This window comes from Oncorhynchus mykiss, chromosome 30 (assembly GCF_013265735.2).
Source record: "Oncorhynchus mykiss isolate Arlee chromosome 30, USDA_OmykA_1.1, whole genome shotgun sequence".
NCBI classification, from domain to species: domain Eukaryota; kingdom Metazoa; phylum Chordata; class Actinopteri; order Salmoniformes; family Salmonidae; genus Oncorhynchus; species Oncorhynchus mykiss.
Genome location: NC_050570.1, coordinates 5,123,011 through 5,146,439, shown reverse-complemented (window position 1 = coordinate 5,146,439; position 23,429 = coordinate 5,123,011). Strand labels below are relative to the sequence as shown.

At 45.3% G+C, this 23,429-nt stretch overlaps 1 protein-coding gene across 1 annotated transcript; it reads left to right on the top strand.

Annotated features, from left to right (window-relative positions):
• Positions 1-1,550: 1,550 nt before the first annotated feature.
• gtf2h1 (general transcription factor IIH, polypeptide 1) lies at positions 1,551-22,939 on the top strand. The gene is made up of 15 exons (XM_036969474.1): positions 1,551-1,744; positions 3,387-3,542; positions 6,920-7,112; positions 7,493-7,655; positions 7,886-7,979; positions 9,135-9,284; positions 9,570-9,649; positions 11,259-11,395; positions 11,489-11,576; positions 12,984-13,072; positions 14,479-14,596; positions 15,066-15,156; positions 15,277-15,392; positions 20,197-20,289; positions 21,731-22,939. Exons 2-15 carry the CDS (start codon positions 3,389-3,391, stop codon positions 21,815-21,817), a joined length of 1,653 nt encoding a protein of 550 aa, XP_036825369.1. The 5' UTR covers positions 1,551-1,744; positions 3,387-3,388; the 3' UTR covers positions 21,818-22,939.
• The last annotated feature ends 490 nt before the right edge of the window (positions 22,940-23,429 follow it).

Sequence of the window (23,429 nt, the reverse complement as noted above, 5' to 3'; positions counted from 1 at the left end):
GGTGGTACCTGCTTCTATAAACCATTGAGGAGATGGGAGAGGCAGGACTTGAAGCCCGATCTGCGTCAGAAATAGAACTGACTTCTATTTTAGCCCTTGGCAACGCAAACGCTCGTTGGCATTCGCGAGCAGTGTGGGTACAATAATTTAATAACATGGATTTCTAAATGTATTTTGCGACGCTCGCACACGTGATGTGTCCGGTCTGGTCAGCATGTTAAGGGTAACCAAGGGTCTCGCTAATGATCTTATAGGCTACCTTCATCTCTACATTATTATAGAAATGCATTTGTCTAGCTTTTCTATGCAAACATATTAAACTTAATTAAAAAGCATTAAGCATTTTCTTGCTCGTTTTATTATTTGTTGTGTGTTGCAGTGATGTGTGACTTGTGTTGGAAATCTTGGATTAAAGAACTAATTAAATTATAGCCTTATACGGAGTGGCTGCTAAAGGTCCTGATGCTTCTGTGCACGAGCATGTACTTTACAAACAGTCTCTGCTAAACTCCTTCAACTGTTACTCTAAAGAATGGGGCTTGTTTACTAAAGCTAGATCAAAGCTGAATCAATGTCTACAAGATCACATAGTGATAATATTGTACATAACAGAACCCAATGTAATGCCATAGTTTAACGTTACTGTAAGAAAAATAAAAAAAACACACCATTTCATAAAAGATGTTAGGATGATTGTGCAAATGGTTACATTGTTCTCTCATGTGGGGAAACTCAACAGCGTTCACCACTAGGTAAAATGTATGCAGATGACGTGTCACCAGTACAAATGTTATAATTATCAATCATGATTGAGAGTGAGAAATGTGAGTTACAAACATAATGTAGAGGCAAAGAAAGTCACACGTGCGCAGAACGTGATTCAGATCTTCAGTTCTGCAGAAATGGGATCCAGGGGGGCGGGACGCGGCCGGCATGTTATATAACTGCGTCTATTAAGGGGCAATCCCGCAGTTCAAACAATAACAATTGTATCCCCTTTTTTGAAAAAAAAAGGAGGGATGGGGCTGGAGAAATTAAACCACTCTCAAATGCATACACAAAGCTATAGATGCAAGGACTGACCATCCATGACATCAAAATTATAGTTGTAACTATGTTTTGAAGCTATACACTGTTCGTTTACAAGCAATGGAATAAGTTATATTTTTTAAGAATCTATAGGGATATCATCCATTTAAATATCCCAAAGTGTATGTAGCAATCGCAGATTACTCACTGAAATCTGCAAGATTGATTACCTATTCCAATACATTGACGTCAAAATTGCACAAGACAAAATTAGGCTACACAATATTTATGCACTCACTCCACCAACTATTTTTGATTAGCTGTTTCTATACGGATGTTATTGAATGTAACCAACTGGCTACCTATCTGTCATTTCCAGAGATCCTCTCACTGACAGTAATAAAATAAATCTATATTTTGTTTTGGCCAAATATATTTTAATGAATGTGTCTCTCGTTTCAAGATGTAGCTAATGTTCACCTAAATATATTGAAACTAGAAATGCCATTTATAGACTTCGCTTGTTGTTCCACCGGAGGAATTTGAATGTTGCACAACTTGGCAGCCGTATCGATGGAGGAGCACGAAATACAAGTGGGCACAGTTTTATCATAAATATCGCGTTTAAATAACAATTACACTTAAATAAATTGTATGCTTCACATCGGCACAACACGAAACCAATACATCAACTGTAACAGCGTTGGAGTTTGAGGTAATTATGATTGATTTAGCTAACGTTACATGGACTTTCTTGACAAGTCTGTCTCCGCGGCTGAGTTAGCAAGCTCGCTACCTAGCTCGTTAGCATTAGCAAGCTCAACAGTCGACACTGTCCGGTTTTGGTGTGCTAAAATGTGCACATGCTAAGCATTTGTAACGTAACAGCTGGTTGTTAGTTGGGTGCATTTGCAACAGTGCAGAGTGTCCAATTTAAAAAAAAAACGCATCTTTTGATCAATGGGTCAAACATGTTAATTGTGTAGATGATACTTTTAAGGAAACCAATGATGCAAACATGTCTCTATCATCTGTTCAACAAGTTTGAGTTTTTACCTTTTTTTTGTAGGATGACTAGAATTAAAGTGACTACATCAATGGAGGCCAGAGAAAAAGTGGTAAAAAAAAATCTGGAAAATTGCATCGCGTCAGTTTGGCTGGATTCGGTGCAATAAATACAGGCTACCTGGCAGGCTCACTTTCCCGTTGAACTAATCATCTGTCTAATCGAATCCGCAGGACATAAGACTATATATGGTAAAAATAAACAGGTAGTATTTATATATTTTTGTATACGGTTTTCATATTAATTCGAAATTTCTGTTATTTTCCCGAAGATTACTCACAAAAACAACCCTGTCTCTGAAATGTAAACGGAGCACTGAACGTGTAACTTTACCAAACATTTTATATTTAATTCAGCTCCTGTCATGCTAATTTAGGTGTTTGCGACTCGCAGAAACAACTATGAAGACGATAACCACAACATGGAAAATTATAACGTTTTTTACGAGCAACCTGCGTAAGAAACCTGCGTCGATGTCAACAGTCACGGATGTAACGTTACTTCGGGTTACGAAATCCGACTTTTTGGATAAAATGCTAATGATATCTGAAAGACTCCACTGAACGTTTCAGAACATTTTAATTATGATATTTGTTAGAAAATATCAAGACAAAGGGAAGTGACATTTAGTCACCAACGCGTGTTTTAACCCACTGGACACTACATAGTCTTAGCGCAGACTTTCTTAAGGCAGAGGCGCAACATAGTGAGAACCGGGAACTCTTGCAAAACAGACCAGGCTGTTGTATGAAGTCATTGAGAGAAGTAAATTATTTTCTTTCTCCCATAGTTGTTAATTTTCTCAATCTAAAAAGGCAAGACCTAGATTCGAGCTAATGGTTTAAGTATCAATCAAATTGACTGTACAGTTGAAACTGGTGTTCATCCATGAAGAGCACACTTCTCCAGCGTGCCAGTGGCCTTCGGAGGTGAGCATTTTCCCACTGAAGTCGGTTACGACGCCAAACTGCAGTCAGGTTAAGACCCTGGTGAGGATCTGCGTGCTCGTTAAACTGAGACAGTTTGCGCAGATATTCTTCAATTGTGCAAACCCATAGTTTAATAAACTGTCCAGATGGCTGGTCAGACAATCTCGCAGGTGAAGAAGCCAGGTGTGGAGATCCTGGGCTGACGAGTTTACATTACATACATTTCTGGGGTCTTTTATTTCAGCTCACGAACATGGGACCAACACTTTTCATGTTGCGTTTATATTTTTGTTCGGGGGAATATATAGCTCTTTACCTTACCACTAATATGCATATTCTTACCCCTCTTCTCTCCCTCGCAGCCATGGCAGCGTTGTCGGAGGAGGTGCTGCTGGTGGTGAAGAGGGTCCGACAGAGGAAGCAGGACGGGACCCTCTACCTGATGGCAGAGAGGATAGCCTGGGGACCAGAGGGGAAGGACCGTTTCACTGTCAGCCACCTGTATGCTGACATACGCTGTAAGTGCTGAGTACCAGGCTACCGGCAGAACAGCTCACACAACACTTTGGCTTGGCTCAGTGTTGTGAAAGTCTATCTGCTGGCTACACACCCATCATGGTTTCAGATTTTTTTTTTTTGTATGTATTTATTTCACCTTTATTTAACCAGGTAGGCTAGTTGAGAACAAGTTCTCATTTACAACTGCGACCTGGCCAAGATAAGGCAAAGCAGTTTGACACAAACAACAACAGTTACACATGGAATAAACAAACATACAGTAGAAAAGTCTATATACAGTGAGGGCAAATGAGGTAAGATAAGGGAGGTAAGGCAATAAATAGGCCATGGTGGTGAAGTAAATACAATATAGCAATTAAACACTGGAGTGATAGATTTGCAGAGGATGAATGTGCAAGTAGAGATACTGGGGTGCAAATGAGCAAGATAAATAAAAACAGTATGGGGATGAGGTAGATGGGCTGTTTACAGATGGGCTATGTACAGGTGCAGTGATCTGAGCTGCTCAGACAGCTGGTGCTTAAAGCTAGTGAGGGAGATGCGAGTCTCCAGCTTCAGTGATTTTTGCAGTTCGTTCCAGTCATTGGTAGCAGAGAACTGGAAGGAAAGGCGGCCAAAGTAGGAATTTCCTTTGGGGGTGACTAGTGCGATATACCTGCTGGAGCGTTTGCTACGGGTGGGTGCTGCTATGGTGACCAGTGAGCTGAGATAAGGCTGGGCTTTACCTAGCAAAGACTTGTAGATGACCTGGAGCCAGTGGGTTTGGCGACGAGTATGAAGCGAGGGCCAGCCAACGAGGGCGTACAGGTCGCAGTGATAGGCATTATATGGGGCTTTGGTGACAAAACGGATGACACTGTGATAGACTGCATCCAATTTGTTGAGTAGAGCATTGGAGTATTTTGTAGATGACATCGCCGAAGTCGATGGTCGGTAGGATGGTCAGTTTTACAAGGGTATGTTTGACAGCATGAGTGAAGGATGCTTTGTTGCGAAATAGGAAGCTGATTCTAGATGTAATTTTCGATTGAAGATGCTAGGGTACGTGGGACGGTAGCGTCCCACCTGTCAACAGCCAGTGAAACTGCAGGGCGCCAAATTCAAAACAACAGAAATCCCATAATTAAAATTCCTCAAACATTGTTGTAAATCCAGCCACAGTGTCCAATTTCAAAAAGGCTTTACAACGAAAGCAAACCAAACGATTATGTTCGGTCAGAGCCAAGTCACAGAAAAACACAGCCATTTTTTCCAGCCAAAGAGAGGAGTCACAAAAAGCAGAAATAGAGATCAAATGAATCACTAACCTTTTGATCTTCATCAGATGACACTCATAGGACTTCATGTTACACAATACATATATGTTCTGTTCGGTAAATTTCATATTTATATAAAAAAATCTGAGTTTACATTGGCGCATTATATTCAGTAGTTCCAAAACATCCGGTGATTTTGCAGAGAGCCACATCAATTTACAGGAATACTCATTATAAACATTGCTAAAAGATACAACTATTATGCCCGGATTTATAGATGCACTTCTCCTTATTAATGCAACCGCTGTGATTTCAAAAACACTTTACGGTAAAAAGCAAAGCATGCAATAATCTGAGTATGGCGCTCAGAGACCAAACCAGCCAAACAGATATCCGCCATGTTGGCTTCAACAGAAGTCAGAAATGGCATTATAAATATTCACTTACCTTTGCTGATCTTCCTCAGAATGCACTCCCAGGAATCCCAGTTCCGCAATAAATGTTGGTTTTGTTTGATAATGTCCATTTATGTCCAAATAGCTTCTTTTGTTAGCGCTTTTTGGTAAACAAATCCAAACTTACGAAGCGCGTTCACTAGGAGCAGACAAAGTCCAAAAAATTCCGTTACCGTAGAAACATGTCAAAACGATGTACAAAATCAATCTTTAGGATGTTTTTAACATTAATCTTCAATAATGTTCCAACCGGAGAATTTCCTTTGTCTTCAGGAATGCAATGGAACGCAAGCTAACTATCACGTGAGCGCGCGAGACTGAGCTCATGGCTGCTGCCAGACCTCTGACTCATTCCCCCCTCATTCAGCCCCACTTCACAGTAGAAGCCTGAAACAACGTTCTAAAGACTGTTGACATCTAGTGGAAGCCTTAGGAAGTGCAAGATGACCCCATAGACACTGTATTCGATAGGGCAAGAGTTGAAAAACTACAAACCTCAGATTTCCCACTTCCTGGTTGGATTTTTTCTCAGATTTTCGCCTGCCATATGAGTTCTGTTATACTCACAGACATCATTCAAACAGTTTTAGAAACTGAGTCTTCTATCCAAATCCACTAATTATATACATATTCTGGCTTTTATGGCTTTTCATCCAAAATTCCCAATGCTGCCCCCTGCCCTAGAGAAGTTAATGTGAGTCTGGAAGGAGAGTTTACAGTCAAACCAGATACATAGGTATTTGTAGTTGTCCACATATTCTAGGTCAGAACCGTCCAGAGTAGTGATGCTAGACGGGCAGGTGCGGGCAGCGATCGGTTGAAGAGCATGCATTTAGTTTTACTTGCATTTAAGAGCAGTTGGAGGCCACGGAAGGAGAGTTGTATTGCATTGAAGCTCGTCTGGAGGTTAGTTAACACAGTGACCAAAGAAGGGCCAGAAGTATACAGAATGGTGTCGTCTGCGTAGAGGTGGACCAGAGAATCACCCGCAGCAATAACGACATCATTGATGTATACAGAAAAGAGAGTCGGCCTGAGAATTGAACCCTGTGGCACACCCATAGAGACTGCCAGAGGTCCAGACAACAGGCCTTCCGATTTGACACACTGAACTCTATCAAAGAAGTAGTTGGTGACCCAGGCGAGGCAATCATTTGAGAAACCAAGTCTGTTGAGTCTGCCGATATGAATGTGGTGATTGACAGAGTCGAAAGCCTTGGTCAGGTCGATGAATACAGCGGCAAAGTAATATTTCTTATCGATGTCGGTTACGATATCGTTTAGGACCTTGAGCGCCCGTGACCAGCTCTGAACCCAGATTGCATAGCAGAGAAGGTACGGTGGGATTCGAAATGGTCGGTAATCTGTTTAACTTGGCTTTCGAAGACCTTAGAAAGGCAGGGTAGGATAGATATAGGTCTGTGGGATTAATGGGGGAGGCTTGGGCAAGCTGCACTGTACCCTCCACAGCAAGTGATCGGGGTAGCCAGGTGGAAAGCATGGCCAGCCATGATGCTGGAAAGACAATGTGGAAATAACATTTTCAAGCACAGTACTGTGAAAAAGGGGTAACGAGAGGTTCCTTGTTATGAATGGTTGCATTGATTTGTTTAGATGTTTAGTAGTAAGATCTAAGACTTTATTCTTTCTCCCAACCCTCTGCAGGTCAGAAAATCAGCCCAGACGGCAAGGCCAAGATTCAGCTACAGTTGGTCCTACACACGGGGGAGAGCACCAACCTCCACTTCTCCAACGAGAGCACTGCCCTGAAAGACCGCGATGCAGCCAAGGACCTCCTCCAGCAGCTGCTGCCCAAATTCAAGAAGAGGGCTAACAAGGAACTGGAGGAGAAGAACAGGTGAGGGACAAATTACACGGATCCCCTTAACTTTCTCGGTCAATGTGAAGTGTTCACCAGAAACCAAACAGGTAGGGAGTTACCTGAATCTGTCCATTTAGAAATACTTCTGTTCGTTGCAAAACATTTTTGCAATGTTGTGCGATTTAATGAATACACCCTAGATCTCCATAGTTTCAACATCACAGAAAGATTCCAGCGCCACTTACCACTTATCCTTAACTAGATTGCAAAAGAAAATGGCAGCTAATATTTACTCCTAGAACGTTTGTGATCATGATTTCTGACTAGAATATCTTATTGACTTGATTGTGTGTGCGCGCTAAGTGAATAACCAACCGACAGCCTGTTTGTGATGTATTGTTTTCTCCTCTCTCTAGAATGTTACAGGAAGATCCGGTGCTGTTCCAGCTGTACAAGGATCTGGTGGTGTGTCAGGTGATCAGCGCGGAGGAGTTCTGGGCCAATCGGCTGAGCATAAACAACGTGGACCACTCCCTCTCCAACAACAAGCAGGAAGTTGGCATCTCGGCAGCCTTCTTGGTGAGCTCAGTGATTTTAATGATGGGGTTGTGTCCCAAATTGCACCCCCCCTCCCCATGGGTTTAACCCATAGTAGTGCACTATAAAGGGAATGGGGTGCCATTTTTGGATCAAACCGATGTTTCCCATGGTCAAACTGTCCCAGTGTCCTGTACCTGTCTTGTCTTGCCCATGCTGATACCACTCCAAACGGGGATTGTGGATGGATAAAGCCCTTTGTGTCATTCCAGGCGGACATCCGGCCCCAGACAGATGGCTGTAACGGCCTTAGATACAACCTTACATCTGACATTATCGAGTCAATCTTCAGAACGTACCCTGCAGGTAAGACACCTCGGGTTCTCGGTCATGGAAACCAATGGGAAGAGTTGAAAACGATGTTGTCACTTCACCTACTTGGTGGTCGACCCGTAATGGATGGGACTTTGGGCCCTGTTAGAATACCGTTCCAATAAATGCCTGACTAAGTTGCTTTGGATAAAAGCGTCTGCTACGGCCTCCCGGGTGGCGCAGTGGACTACGGCACTGCATCGCAGCGCTAGCTGTGCCACCAGAGACTGGGTTCGCGCTCAGGCTCTGTCGTGACTGGGAGGTCCGTGGGGCAACGCACAATTGGTCTAGCGTCGTCCGGGTCAGGGAGGGTTTGGCCGGTAGGGGTGTCCTTGTCTCGTCGTGCACTAGTGACTCCTGTGGCGGGCCGGGCGCAGTGCGCGCTAACCAAGGTTGCTTCCGGGTTGGATGTGCGCTGTGTTAAGAAGCAGTGCGGCTTGGTTGGGTTGTGTATCGGAGGACGCATGGCATTCGACCTTCGTCTCTCCCGACCCCGTACGGGAGTTGTAGCGATGAGACAAGATAGTAGCTACTAAACAATTGGATACCACGAAATTGGGGAGAAAAAAGCGGCTGCTAAATGGCATATAATTATATTTATATTATACACTGAGTGTACAAAACATTAGGATATTCCTAATATTGAGTTGCACCCCCTTTTACTCTCAGAACAGCCTCAATTTGTCTTGACTCACTCAAACCGGTGCACCTATTACCATACCCTGTTCAAAGGCACTTGAATATTTTGTCTTGCCCATTCACCTCCTGAATGGCACACACACAATCTCTCAGTTGTCTCAAGCGTTAAAAATCCTTCATTAACCTGTCATCTACACTGATTTGAAGTGGATTTAACAAGTAACATCAATAAGGGGTCATGGCTTTCACCTGGTCAGTCTGTCATGGATAAAGCAGGTGTTGTGCCCTCTGTGTATGTACCCTTCGAATGCAGTCTTCTTCACTTCCTTAGTTATCCCTGATCAGTAAATGATTGGATAAGGGACGGTATCCAACCAGATCAGTGATTTACATAAAATAAGGAGGAAGTATGTATTATGTATTCAAACAGGGCCATGTATTTTTTTATTTTTGCATCACACTAGTGTCCTATATTGTCCTGTCATTGACTCACTTAACGTTTCCTTCCAGTGAAACAGAAGTATGGTGAGAACGTTCCTCATAACATGACAGAGAAGGAGTTCTGGACGCGGTTCTTCCAGTCCCACTACTTCCACCGAGACCGCATCAACACGGGCCTGCAAGACATCTTCTCAGAGTGTGCAAAGCAAGACGAGAAGGGTACAGTCACTTCTCACTCGGAGGAGAGCAGTCAATGGGTTTATAGTCTTCTGGTTCAGAAAGTTATCTTATTTTTTTGTTCATAGAGATAAGGGAATGTCTACTCACTTCCTGGATTGGGTAAAAAAAAATAAAAAATTGTCCAGCTCCTTTTATTATATTAGTTGTGTGTGTAAAGCCTCTACCATCTACACCTAACGCATAATGTAAGAGAGCAATACCAATATAATGATGCTGCAATGATTAGTGTCAGTTTTAATTTCTTTGCTTTTCCATATTCTGCAGGCCTGAAGTCCATGGTGTTCCAAGGAGTGAAGAACCCAATGGTGGACCTGCTGTCACTGGAGGATAAGTCGTTAGATGAGGTGATGTTACGTTATTGGGCACTTTACACCATTAGGAACCAAAAAGGATCTACCTGAATTAGTCTAAAAGAAACTCTTATTTATTTTTGCAACGTTTTTTGCAAATGAATACATCCCTACAATTTACAATCCAGGGTTTCTCCAAGCAGATTAGCCGCCTCAACTTGCTCAATTTCCACATTTATTTATTACAAGATTTCGTTGAGGTTTAGTTAATGATTTGTCGGCGGCAGGGTAGCCTAGTGGTTAGAGCGTTGGACTAGTAACCGGAAGGTTGCAAGTTCAAACCCCTGAGCTGACAAGGTACAAATCTGTCGTTCTGCCCCTGAACAGGCAGTTAACCCACTGTTCCTAGGCCATCATTGAAAATAAGAATTTGTTATTCACTGACTTGCCTGGTTAAATAAAGATAAAAAAAAAATTTAAAAAATGCAAAGCTTTTAGTTTTTGAAATATTTGGGACTAACCTTTTTCTTGGCACCCATTCTGGAACTGACTGCAACTCTTTGTTAATTGTTACAGTCAATTAAGTTTCTGTGGTATCTGACGTGTATAGTGTTGCGTCACCGGCATACTCAGACACGGGGTTTACTCAGTGCCAGTGGCAGATTTTTTCCAAAGTACGGGGCCTAGACAGCTGCCCTGTGGAATGCCTGGATTTTGCAGGAGAGGCTTCCATTAAAGGACACCCTCTGTGTTCTGTTAGACAGGTAACAGAACACAGATAGTACCTCACTGTTTCTCTCTTTTGTGCCGTTTTCACATCCCCGCTTATAATCTTGAGACACCACAGAATCCAGGTGGTATTTTGTTGAACGTCGGAGAGGTTGTGAGCATTCATTCACCTTCTAATGCTGCCTGCCAGCTCACCCTCCAATTCTTAACCTTTGGTCATCCCGAGAGGTGCATTGGTCCTAGGCACTGCATCGCAGTGCTAGCTGTGCCACTAGAGATCATGGTTCGAGTCCAGGCTCTGCTGTGACCGGTAGACCCATGGGGCGGCTCACAATTGGCCTAGCGTCGTCCGTGTTAGGGGAGGGTTTGGCCGGCAGGGATGTCCTTGTCCCATCACCCTCTAGCAAATCCTGTGGCGGGCCGGGCGCAATGCACGCTGACACGGTCGGCAGGTGTACGTTGTTTTTTCAGACACATTGGTGCGACTGGGTTCCGGGATAAGCTTGTCAAGAAGCGGTGTGGTTGGGTTGCGTTTCAGAGGACGCGCGGCTCTCGACCTTCACCTCTCCCGAGTCTCATCGCTGCAACTCCCGTACAGACAAGACTGTAACTACCCAATTGGAAACCCAAAAAAAGGGGGAAAAAATCAAAATAAATCCTTACCCATAAGGTGGGAAACAGTTGGTCCTCTGTGGCTCTGTTGGTAGAGCAAGGGTTGTGGGTTTGATTCCCGCTGGGGTCACCATATGTAAAATGTATGCCCATATGACCAGGTGGCTTTGGATAAAATCTTCTGCTAATGGCTTATTATATTAATCAGTATGTCCTCTCTCCGGGGTTATGGGTCTAACTCGACGCGTCACTAATCACTGTCCTCTCTCCAGGGTTATGGGTCTAACTCGACGCGTCACTAATCAGTATGTCCTCTCTCCAGGGTTATGGGTCTAACTCCACAGCACCTTCTACGTCCAATACTAACAAGACCGTGAAGGAGAACAGTAACTCTGCCATAATCAAGAGGTTCAACCACCACAGTACCATGGTGCTGGCAGCAGGCTCCGGAAAGAAAGCGTGAGTTGACGATTAAGTACCTTCTCAAAAGAGATCTTCTCTTGTCGTTTTCACTGCAGAGCCGTGTGCTAACCTAGCGGTCTGTCTTCATAGGGATGCTCCTAACGGTCAGGCCTGTGAGACTAGCAGTACAGATGGAAACTCTAGGGATTCGGACTTCTTCCAACCACCCATTAAGAAGGTATGATGATTATCTCTCTTACTGTGAAGGCAAATCATACAAGATAAAGGCTTGTTTAAGCGCTGAGCTTTTATGAATATACTGAACAAAAATATAAATGCAACATGTAACATTTTTTCAAAGATTTTACTGAGCTACAGTTTATAGAAGGAAATCGGTCAATTGAAATAAATTCATTAGGCCTTAATCTATTGATTTCACTTGACTGGGAATACAGGTACCTTATTTATTTTTTAAGTAGGGGCGTGGATCAGAACCACCATTGCCTCATGTAGTGCATCATATCTCCTTCGCATAGATTGATCAGGCTGTTGATTGTGGAATCTTGTTCCACTCTTCAATGGCTGTGCGAAGTTGATGAATATTGGCGGGAACTGGAACGTGCTGTTGTACACGTCGATCCAGAGCATCCCAAACATGCTCAAAGGGTGACATGTCTGGTGAGTACGCAGGCCATAGAAGAACTAGCACATTTTCAGCTTCCAGGAATTATGTACAGATCCTTGTGACATGGGGCCGTGCATTATCATGCTGAAACATGAGGTGAATGGCGGCGGATGAATGGCACGACAACGGGCCTCAGGATCTCGTCACGGTATCTCTGTGCTTTCAAATTGGAATCAATAAAATGCAATTGTGTTCATTGTCGTGAACTTATGCCGGCCTCTACCATAACTCCACTGCCACCATGGGGGCACTCACGTTCATAATGTTGATATAAACCCCCCCCCCCCCCCCCCCCTCAGACGTACTGCCAAATAAAAAATAAAACAAATAAAATACATTGGAGGCGGCTTATGGTAGAGAAATTAACATTCAATTCTCTGGCAACAGCTCTGGTGGATATTCCCGCAGTCAGCATGCCAATTGCACGCTCCCTCAACTTGAGACAGCTGTGGCGTTGTGTGACAACTTAGTGGCCTTTTATTGTCCCCAGCACAAGCTGCACCTGTGTAATGATCATGCTGTTTACACAGCGTCTTGATATGCCACACCTGTCAGGTGGATGGATTATCTTGGCAAAGGAGAAATGTTCTCAAACAGGGATGTAAACAAATTTGTGCAACATTTCAGAGAAATAAGCCTTTTTTGTGCAAATGGCAAATTTCTGGGATCTTATTTCAGCTCATGAGACATGGGACCAACACTTTACCTGTTGCGTTTTATATTGTTTAGTATATACTGTATATTCTAGCTGTGAAACATGGGACCAGCACATGACATGTTCTGTTTATCTTGTTGTTCAGTGTACATTATGAGCATTGACACACAGTAAACACATTCATCACTCTGCCATGCTGTGGCTATAGGCTCTTACCCTTTATGATGGTACAAAGAGCCAAACAGTGTGCTTCCTTTCCAAGATGAGTTGGCACTTTTTGTTATTAAAAATGTGGTGTATTTCAGGTGAAAATACAAGATGTCATAGAGTATGAGGACCTTCATAGGGAGAATGGGAAGAAGACAGTGGCTCTGAACCTCAAGAAGTCTGACAGGTGGGTTCGATATCACTGAGTGGGTGCTCTGCTTTCGCTCTAGTGTGGTTGTTCATGGACACCATACTTTGGAACTAGTGTGCTCTCTGGCTCGGCTCTCTGGCCCTGGCTCGGCTCTCTGGCCCTGGCTCGGCTCTCTGGCCCTGGCCCGGCTCTCTGGCCCTGGCTCGGCGCTCTGGCTCTTTTTAAATGAATGTATCTAAGTTGTCGTCTGTGTTCTCTCCAGGAATGGAGTCCAGTCGAATTGAAGTCTATGAATTCAGGAAGTAAATTGAAATTCCCATTCAATAATTGAAAAAAATGATTCAATGATTTCTCAATAAACTGAAAAGTAGAAGCTATTTAATTTTAAAAGTTCAATTTTTAAAAAAAAAATAAAAAATCACTTCCTTAATTGACTGTCTTATATTCAAATTGGGCTCCTGAGTGGCGCAGCGGTCTAAGTTACTGCGTCTCAGTGCTAGAGCGTCACTAAAGACATCCTGGTTCAAATCCAGGATGTATCACAACCGGCTGTGATTGGGAGTCCCGTAGGGTGGCGCACAATTGGCCCAGTGTCGTCCGGGTTTGACCGGTGTAGGCCGTCATTGTAAATAAGAATTTGTTCTTAACTGACTTGCCAAGTTAAATAAAAATAATAATTGACCCCAACCCTGGTTCTCACATATACTTTAGTGATGGGAAGAATGGCTCTTTTTACAGATTACTAGATTATTTTTTTTAACCTTTATTTAACCAGGCAAGTCGGTTAAGAACCAATTCTTATTTTCAATGATGGCCTAGGAACAGTGGGTTAACTGCCTTGTTCAGGGGCAGAAAGACAGATTCTTACCTTGTCAGCTCGGGGATTTGATCCAGCAACCTTTCGGTTACTGGCCCAACGCTCTAACCACTAACCAAAAAACAATCTAATTTTGTTAATTTGAGTTAGTAATGGCTGGTGAACGATAAACTCAAACCTGGGGTCATGATTCTAAAAGCCTCTCGTTCACATGGTCTCCACCATAAGGAGGATTACTGGGGCTGCCATTACTGGGCTGGGGCTGCCACTGCTGGGGCTGCCACTGCTGGGGCTGCCACTGCTGGGGCTGCCACTGCTGGGGCTGCCATTTGTGACAGACTTGTAGCCTAAAAGTGGTGTTCAAACAATTTTACATGTTGATTGCTAGGCAATGGCATACAAGTATGATTATTTATTGATCTAGTTGTGGCTGCAAGCAGACTAAATTGTGAGCAACTCTTGATGGAATGCATTACTTGACTGCTGTGAGAGATGAGCACAATATTGTTTTAACTCTGTTTCTCTTGAACATGCCATACAATTTTAATGAATTATATGAAGAGTGCCTTGGTCCTCATTTCTTTTTGATAACTAATGTTGTAAATGTACCTCTCTGTTCTTGCAGGTACTCTCATGGTCCCGTGCCTCTCCTGCCCCAACAGTACACCACCAGTCAAGACATCGTCAACTCTGTCAACTGTATAAAGCAGGAAATAGCCAGCTACAAACCCTGCCTTACTCAGGTTAGACACCCCTCTGTTTCGCCTCTAATCTCGGGGGAAACCCAGAACTGAAGAAAAAAAATGTGTTATTGCGTCGGAGGCTCGTTTATTTTTGGGGGGGTTCTAGGCAGGAGAGGTTGAAAGATACTAAAGCTGGCCTCCCGGGTGGCGCAGTGGTTAAGGGCGCTGTACTGCAGCGCCAGCTGTGCCATCAGAGTCCCTGGGTTCGCGCCCAGGCTCTGTCGTAACCGGCCGCGACCGGGAGGTCCGTGGGGCTCCCGAGCCCGTACGGGGAGTTGTAGCGATGAGACAAGATAGTAGCTACTACAACAATTGGATACCATGAAATTGGGGAGAAAAAGGGGAAAAAGAAATGAAGAAAAAAAGAGAAAAAAAGATACTAAAGTATGTTTGCTGTTGAAATCTGTGTTTTTAAAAAAAATATTTGTTCTAAAGGTCTTTTTAACAGTCGTAATCCTCCCCTTTACAGGTGATGTCCAGCAGTACAGCCAGTTGTGCCATCGCCGCCCTCTCTCCAGGGGGTGTTCTCATGCAGGCGTTAGCACAGCAAGCCATTAACCGTGAGTTTACGGATGAACCCCTTTCGTTCCAAGTTTATTTACCTAGTGAGTAGTCCTGTCGGCCCCGGCCAGTCAAGTCACCGACACGGATGCTATCGCTTCTGTTTCCTCGGTTTACAGAGATGGTTCCCAATGACGTTCAGGGGGAGCTGAAGCATCTGTACACGGCTGCTGGGGAGCTGCTGAGACACTTCTGGTCCTGTTTTCCTGTCAACACACTTTTCCTGGAAGAGAAGGTGACTACTGCTTGAAGAGGGCGATCTGCAGTTCAAACGATAACAAACCTGCCCACCCCCACCACTGTTTTGATAAACGGTGGAGAAATGTAACTGCTCTCAAATCCATTGACCGTTCATCTACTGCAACCCTCGGTCTAGAATCGCGTGGGTTGTGAGTACAGCGGACCCCAAACCGATCCAAATGTAGCATGCATTGGTCAGAAAATCGATTCAAACATTAGGACTTGCCGATTTCACTAATGTTTTGTTCATATTATTATTATATATATATAAATATTTTTTTGTATTTTCCCGAAAATGCCTAATCTTTTGTGCCAACTGGTGCGTCCCCTCCCCTCTCCATCGGTGTGGAACTAAGCAGTTAAGTGTGTTGTCATTGATCTACAAGTCATTTTGCAAGCCGATCTACCCAAGGCAATATCAGTAGCCTGATCTAAACTGCACGGTGCCCGGCATCGCGCGCTTACCAATGCCAGGTAGACAGCCTGATCTTAACCAATGCCAGGTAGACAGCCTGATCTAAACTGTGCACGGTGCCCAGCATCGCGTGCTTACCAATGCCAGGTAGACAGCCTGATCTAAACTGTGCACGGTGCCCAGCATCGTGTGCTTACCAATGCCAGGTAGACAGCCTGATCTAAACTGTGCACGGTGCCCAGCATCGCGTGCTTACCAATGCCAGGTAGGCAGCCTGATCTAAACTGTGCAGGGTGCCCAGCATCGCGCGCTTACCAATGCCAGGTAGACAGCCTGATCTTAACCAATGCCAGGTAGACAGCCTGATCTAAACTGTGCACGGTGCCCAGCATCGCGTGCTTACCAATGCCAGGTAGACAGCCTGATCTAAACTGTGCACGGTGCCCAGCATCGCGTGCTTACCAATGCCAGGTAGACAGCCTGATCTAAACCAATGCCAGGTAGACGGCCTGATCTAAACCAATGCCAGGTAGACGGCCTGATCTAAACCAATGCCAGGTAGACGGCCTGATCTAAACCAATGCCAGGTAGACGGCCTGATCTAAACCAATGCCAGGTAGACGGCCTGATCTAAACCAATGCCAGGTAGACGGCCTGATCTAAACCAATGCCAGGTAGGCGGCCTGATCTAAACCAATGCCAGGTAGGCGGCCTGATCTAAACCAATGCCAGGTAGGCGGCCTGATCTAAACCAATGCCAGGTAGGCGGCCTGATCTAAACCAATGCCAGGTAGGCGGCCTGATCTAAACCAATGCCAGGTAGGCGGCCTGATCTAAACCAATGCCAGGTAGGCGGCCTGATCTAAACCAATGCCAGGTAGGCGGCCTGATCTAAACCAATGCCAGGTAGGCGGCCTGATCTAAACCAATGCCAGGTAGGCGGCCTGATCTAAACCAATGCCAGGTAGGCGGCCTGATCTAAACCAATGCCAGGTAGGCGGCCTGATCTAAACCAATGCCAGGTAGGCGGCCTGATCTAAACCAATGCCAGGTAGGCGGCCTGATCTAAACCAATGCCAGGTAGGCGGCCTGATCTAAACCAATGCCAGGTAGGCGGCCTGATCTAAACCAATGCCAGGTAGGCGGCCTGATCTAAACCAATGCCAGGTAGGCGGCCTGATCTAAACCAATGCCAGGTAGGCGGCCTGATCTAAACCAATGCCAGGTAGGCGGCCTGATCTAAACCAATGCCAGGTAGGCGGCCTGATCTAAACCAATGCCAGGTAGGCGGCCTGATCTAAACCAATGCCAGGTAGGCGGCCTGATCTAAACCAATGCCAGGTAGGCGGCCTGATCTAAACCAATGCCAGGTAGGCGGCCTGATCTAAACCAATGCCAGGTAGGCGGCCTGATCTAAACCAATGCCAGGTAGGCGGCCTGATCTAAACCAATGCCAGGTAGGCGGCCTGATCTAAACCAATGCCAGGTAGGCGGCCTGATCTAAACCAATGCCAGGTAGGCGGCCTGATCTAAACCAATGCCAGGTAGACGGCCTGATCTAAACCAATGCCAGGTAGACGGCCTGATCTAAACCAATGCCAGGTAGACGGCCTGATCTAAACCAATGCCAGGTAGACGGCCTGATCTAAACCAATGCCAGGTAGACGGCCTGATCTAACACCTCTACACTGCACCTTCAGCATTCAAAATGGCCGAAAAAAAAGAAAGCATGTTTCACTTAAGTAAAAGTTGTGGCTAAGCTACCGGAGAGACAACTCACCTGGCTATAGGTTACCTGTTGAACGGGGCTTTCAATAGATTTTTATTTTAGTTTATTCAGGTTCACCATCAGCAATTGTTTTGGTGTGTTTTATTTCTTTTGCTTTAACCTCTAGCGTCGAGCAATCCCGTATCAGGGAGCGTGATCATAGCCTCAAGCTCATTACCATAACGCATAACGTTTCCTATTCATGAAAATCGCAAATGAAATGAGATAAATGTATTCAAACAGAAGCTTAGCCTTTTGTTAACGACACTGTCATCTCAGATTTTCAAAATATGCTTTTCAACCAAAGCTACACAAGCGTTTGTGTAAGAGTATTGATAGCTAGCATAGCAATAAGCCTAGCATTCAGCAGGCAACATTTTCACAAAAACAAGAAAAGCATTCAAATAAAATAATTTACCTTTGAAGAACTTCGGATGTTTTCAATGACGAGACTCTTAGTTAGATAGCAAATGTTTGTTTTTTTCCAAAAATATTATTTGTGTAGACGAAATAGCTCCGTTTTGTTCATCACGTTTGGCTAAGAAAAAGACCGGAAAATGCAGTCACTTACAACGCCAAATTGTTTTCCAAATTAGCTGCATAATATCGACAGAAACATGTCAAACGTTGTTTTAGAATCAATCCTCAAGGTGTTTTTCACATATCTATTCGATAATCTATCAGTGGTGACAGTGGGCTTCTCATCAAATTAAGAGCGCCCCCTATATCGAAGAGGTTAAACAATCGGTGTATATGGTCATTTTTTAGACGTACATGGTGAAGTTGATAATTTTCAAAACGAGGACGGCGATCACTTTGCGAGGTGCGCTGTATGACCGAGAGGAGTGAAGATCAGCGAACTTACGAACAGTTAAATCCATTCTGTTTTGAGATGGGTTATAAACTCAGTGGTCAGTTTATTAGGCACACCCATCTAGTACTGTGTTGGACCCCCCCCCCCCCCCTCCCCCTTTAGCCTCCAGAACAGCCTGAATTATTGGGGCCGTGGAACCGTTAATCAATTGTTATCAAGGGAACTAACGTGTTCCAGGAAATCATTCCCCACACCTTTACACCACCAGCCTGTACTGTTGACACCGGGCAGGATGTGGCCTTGGTCTCCGGCTGCCTCTGCAAATCCTGACTCTGCCATCAGCATGACGCAACAGGAACTGGTGTTTGTCGGACCAGGCTATGTTTTTCCACTGGAGCCGCTTCTTCTTGTTTTTAGCTGATAGGAGTGGAACCCGGTGTGGTCGTCTGCTGCAATAGCCAATCCCTGACGAGGACCGTCAAGTTGTGTGTTCTGAGATGCCGTTCTGCACACCACTGTTGTGCTGCACCTTAATTTGCCTGTTTGTGGGCCCGCCTGTTAGCTTGCATGATTCCTGCCATTCTCCTGTTAGCTTGCATGATTCCTGCCATTCGCCTGTTAGCTTGCATGATTCCTGCCATTCGCCTGTTAGCTTGCATGATTCCTGCCATTCGCCTGTTAGCTTGCATGATTCCTGCCATTCTCCTGTTAGCTTGCATGATTCCTGCCATTCTCCTTCCACCTCTCGTCAACGAATGTTTCTCATCCACACGACTGCCGCTGACTGGATGTTTTGTCTCACCGTTCTCAGTAAACCCTAGACACTGTCGTGCGTGAAAAGCCCAGGAGGTTCGTTTCTGTGATACAGGAACCCGGGGATCATACGGCGCTCAATCACTTAGGTCACTGGTTTCAATCAAACAGTACCTGGATGCCTGTCTGCCTGCTTTATATAGTAAACCACGGCCACGTGACTCAGTGTAGGAGTGACTCAGTGTAGGAGTGACTCAGTGTAGGAGCAAACAATTTTTTTGTGTACGGGGTGGTGTACCTAAAAAAAACAGGCTACATTGCCCCTCCCCCTAATCTGACAGTGGTAGTTGTCTAGTTTCCTTTATGGCTCTAATCTGATAGTGGTGGTAGATGCGTAGTCTCCATTATGGCTCTAACCTGGTAGTGGGGTGGTAGATGTCTAGTCTCCCTTATGGCTCAGCTCAGGTGCCTACATAGTACATACATCATTTACACAGTCACACACACACACACACACACACAGTCTGCTCAGACAGAACCAGCCCCCACACACGCACATACACAGCCGGCTCGTTTGGATCCCGCCCAGAGGCCCGGCTCGTTTGGATCCCGCCCAGAGGCCCGGCTCGTTAGAGCCAACAGCAGCAGATTTTAATGTAGAATGGAAAATGTATGTGTTTATGCAACAAATGTTAGCGCACCGAATCGTGTCAAACCAAATTGCTAATCAAACCAAATTGCACCAAATTGTTTAAAACTTAAAAAACGTATCGTTCCTGAATCGGAGCCCGTGTGTCTAGATGCGTATCGAATCATCTTGATAGAGAAATATGCACATCCCTCGTTGTCTGTCGTTGCATCCATGGGGTCAATATGAATTTGAGAGGAGTTGCAGTCTTACTACCTTTTCTATCATCTCTATAGCAACAAGTGAAGGCTATTTTGCAGAAGAAAAAAAAACATTTTGACTCTGTTGCCGTTGACTCTGTTGCCGTTGACTCTGTTGCCGTTGTCTCTTACATGTCTTTTCTCGTGTGTGTGTGTGTCAGGTGGTAAAGATGAGGTCCAACCTGGAGAGATTCCAGATGACCAAGCTCCGCCCCTTCCAGGAGAAAGTCCAGCGTCAATACCTGAGTACTAACGTAAGCCCCCCCCTAGAGACTCATTATTTAAATTGGGTAGCTAATAGTGGCCCCCCCTAGAGACTCATTATTTAAATTGGGTAGCTAATAGTGCCCCCCCCCCCCCCCCCTAGAGACTCATTATTTATATCAGGTAGCTAATAGTGCCCCCCCCCCCCCCCCCCCCTAGAGACTCATTATTTATATCAGGTAGCTAATAGTGGCCCTCCCTAGAGACTCACTATTTATATTGGGTAGCTAATAGTGGCCCCACCTAGAGACTCATTATTTATATCGGGTAGCTAATAGTGTCAGAGTTGGTAGAGGTCCTGTCTGGGTCCGTTGGTAGAGGTCCTGTCTGGGTCCGTTGGTAGAGGTCCTGTCTGGGTCCGTTGGTAGAGGTCCTGTCTGGGTCCGTTGGTAGAGGTCCTGTCTGGGTCCGTTGGTAGAGGTCCTGTCTGGGTCCGTTGGTAGAGGTCCTGTCTGGGTCCGTTGGTAGAGGTCCTGTCTGGGTCCGTTGGTAGAGGTCCTGTCTGGGTCCGTTGGTAGAGGTCCTGTCTGGGTCCGTTGGTAGAGGTCCTGTCTGGGTCCGTTGGTAGAGGTCCTGTCTGGGTCCGTTGGTAGAGGTCCTGTCTGGGTCCGTTGGTAGAGGTCCTGTCTGGGTCCGTTGGTAGAGGTCCTGTCTGGGTCCGTTGGTAGAGGTCCTGTCTGGGTCCGTTGGTAGAGGTCCTGTCTGGGTCCGTTGGTAGAGGTCCTGTCTGGGTCCGTTGGTAGAGGTCCTGTCTGGGTCCGTTGGTAGAGGTCCTGTCTGGGTCCGTTGGTAGAGGTCCTGTCTGGGTCCGTTGGTAGAGGTCCTGTCTGGGTCCGTTGGTAGAGGTCCTGTCTGGGTCCGTTGGTAGAGGTCCTGTCTGGGTCCGTTGGTAGAGGTCCTGTCTGGGTCCGTTGGTAGAGGTCCTGTCTGGGTCCGTTGGTAGAGGTCCTGTCTGGGTCCGTTGGTAGAGGTCCTGTCTGGGTCCGTTGGTAGAGGTCCTGTCTGGGTCCGTTGGTAGAGGTCCTGTCTGGGTCCGTTGGTAGAGGTCCTGTCTGGGTCCGTTGGTAGAGGTCCTGTCTGGGTCCGTTGGTAGAGGTCCTGTCTGGGTCCGTTGGTAGAGGTCCTGTCTGGGTCCGTTGGTAGAGGTCCTGTCTGGGTCTGTTGGTGGAGCATGGTGCTTGCAAAGTCAGGATTGTGTGATTTTTATTTATTTTTCCCCCCTGGGGCCACCTTTATGAAACTGTATGCATGCATAACGAAGTCGCTTTGGATAAAAGTATCTCGTAAATATTCTAGATAATACTATAGACTGACCTTTTCAAAGAGAATCTTGTGTACGGTCTTCAGAGGGGGTCTTTATCTGTGACCCGTGAGAGCTCCAGGACATTATTTCTTCATCTCAGAATATGATGTTTTAAATCTCTCCTACAGCTTACTGGTCACCTTGAGGACATGTTTCAGATGGCCTACAATAAATTCCACGCCTGGCAAACACGTCGGATGATGAGGAAAACCTGAGAGGGGAGAAACTCATGGCTTTATCAGAGAGAATGGAAAGAATGAATGAACGAGTACAAGATGGATGGACAGACCTTATTCTACCTACCAGGCTGCTGTGTCAGAGGAGAGACAGATGGCATAGTCGCCCCCCCCCCCCCCCCCCCGGGGGTGAGATGAAGATTCAGATGGGTGCTGCTGTTAGCCTGCTAAAACCCCACAGGTCCATCAGACTGACACACTCACTAGGTCTCAATCACAAATTACTCTTATTAGTTTTTTTTTTTTTTGCGTTTTCCTCGGTGAATGGGATTCATGGGAAAATGTTGGGGTCATGACTCTCCGCTATAAGGTTTGAACAAACATAGGCTAACTTTCTTTTTTTTAAATGTGTATAAAACGACCAGACTTCAGATGGGAAGTCAAAAAAGGAACTCAGGAACTGAACAGACTATGTTAAATAACAATACATTTTTATAAGCAAAAGGACTGTGTGATGTGAAGCTTAACTTAATGTGAGATGTTCTCAGTACAGAGACTGAAAGATGGAGAGCTCAGTACAGATGCCACGCCCTTTTCTCAGTCCTCCCAGGCCTTTTTCCCCAGTCCTCCCAGGCCTTTTTCCCCAGTCCTCCCAGGCCTTTTTCCCCGGTCCTCCCAGGCCTTTTTCCCCGGTCCTCCCAGGCCTTTTTCCCCAGTCCTCCCAGGCCTTTTTCCCCCAGTCCTCCCAGGCCTTTTTCCCCCAGTCCTCCCAGGCCTTTTTCCCCCAGTCCTCCCAGGCCTTTTTCCCCCAGAGCTGAGGACCGGGTCCAGGGAACCTGTCTGTACGTTGGATGGAGGCTGGCTGGCAGGCAGGCAACTGAATATAGCAATACTGTAAAGACATTTGTCTACTGTATGGCCACGTCCCCATAGGGCACGCTATTCCCTAGATAGTGCACAGCATTTGACAAGGGCCCTCAGAGCCCAATTGGCCCTGGGTCAAAAGTAGTGCACTGAATAGGGTGCTAATTTGAGATGTTGACTCTGCCCCCAATCACACTTTAAAACTGCACTGGTATGTAATGTCTGTTCTGTTTCTAGCTGCACTGAAGACACCGTCTGGATGTTAACTCAAACATTAAAGTGAAATATATTAATGTTTTTTTTGTTTGTTCTGGTTTTTAGCTTGTTTCTTTTGTGTGTTTTAGTAGTTGGTGAGGCTGTTGTATATGATCTATGGGTGGAAGGTGTAGGATGAAGCTGCCTCTAGACACTGATCTGAGATCATTATTTGCTTTTCTCCAGAAATTGTTTACATTTAGGGGAAGCTGATCCTAGATCTGTAGCTAGGGGTGGAAACTACACCCCAAAAGCTGTGTTCAACCAGGATTTACATGTAGTTGTGTGGTCTAAAATTCTTTAGAAATGCCCATCGGTCAGAATGAAGACTACAGTAGGCTCTCTATCGTAGCCTGGTTATACTATACTATATACTATACTATATATATACTAGAGTAAATGTGTTACGTTTGGTGGTTTAACCAGGCTATAGGCTCTCATCAGGGCTGTAATACATCTGATCCTAGATCAGATGTGAATATCTGAGAAAAGAAGAAACCCACACACTGCTCTTACTAGAATTGCTGCTCTT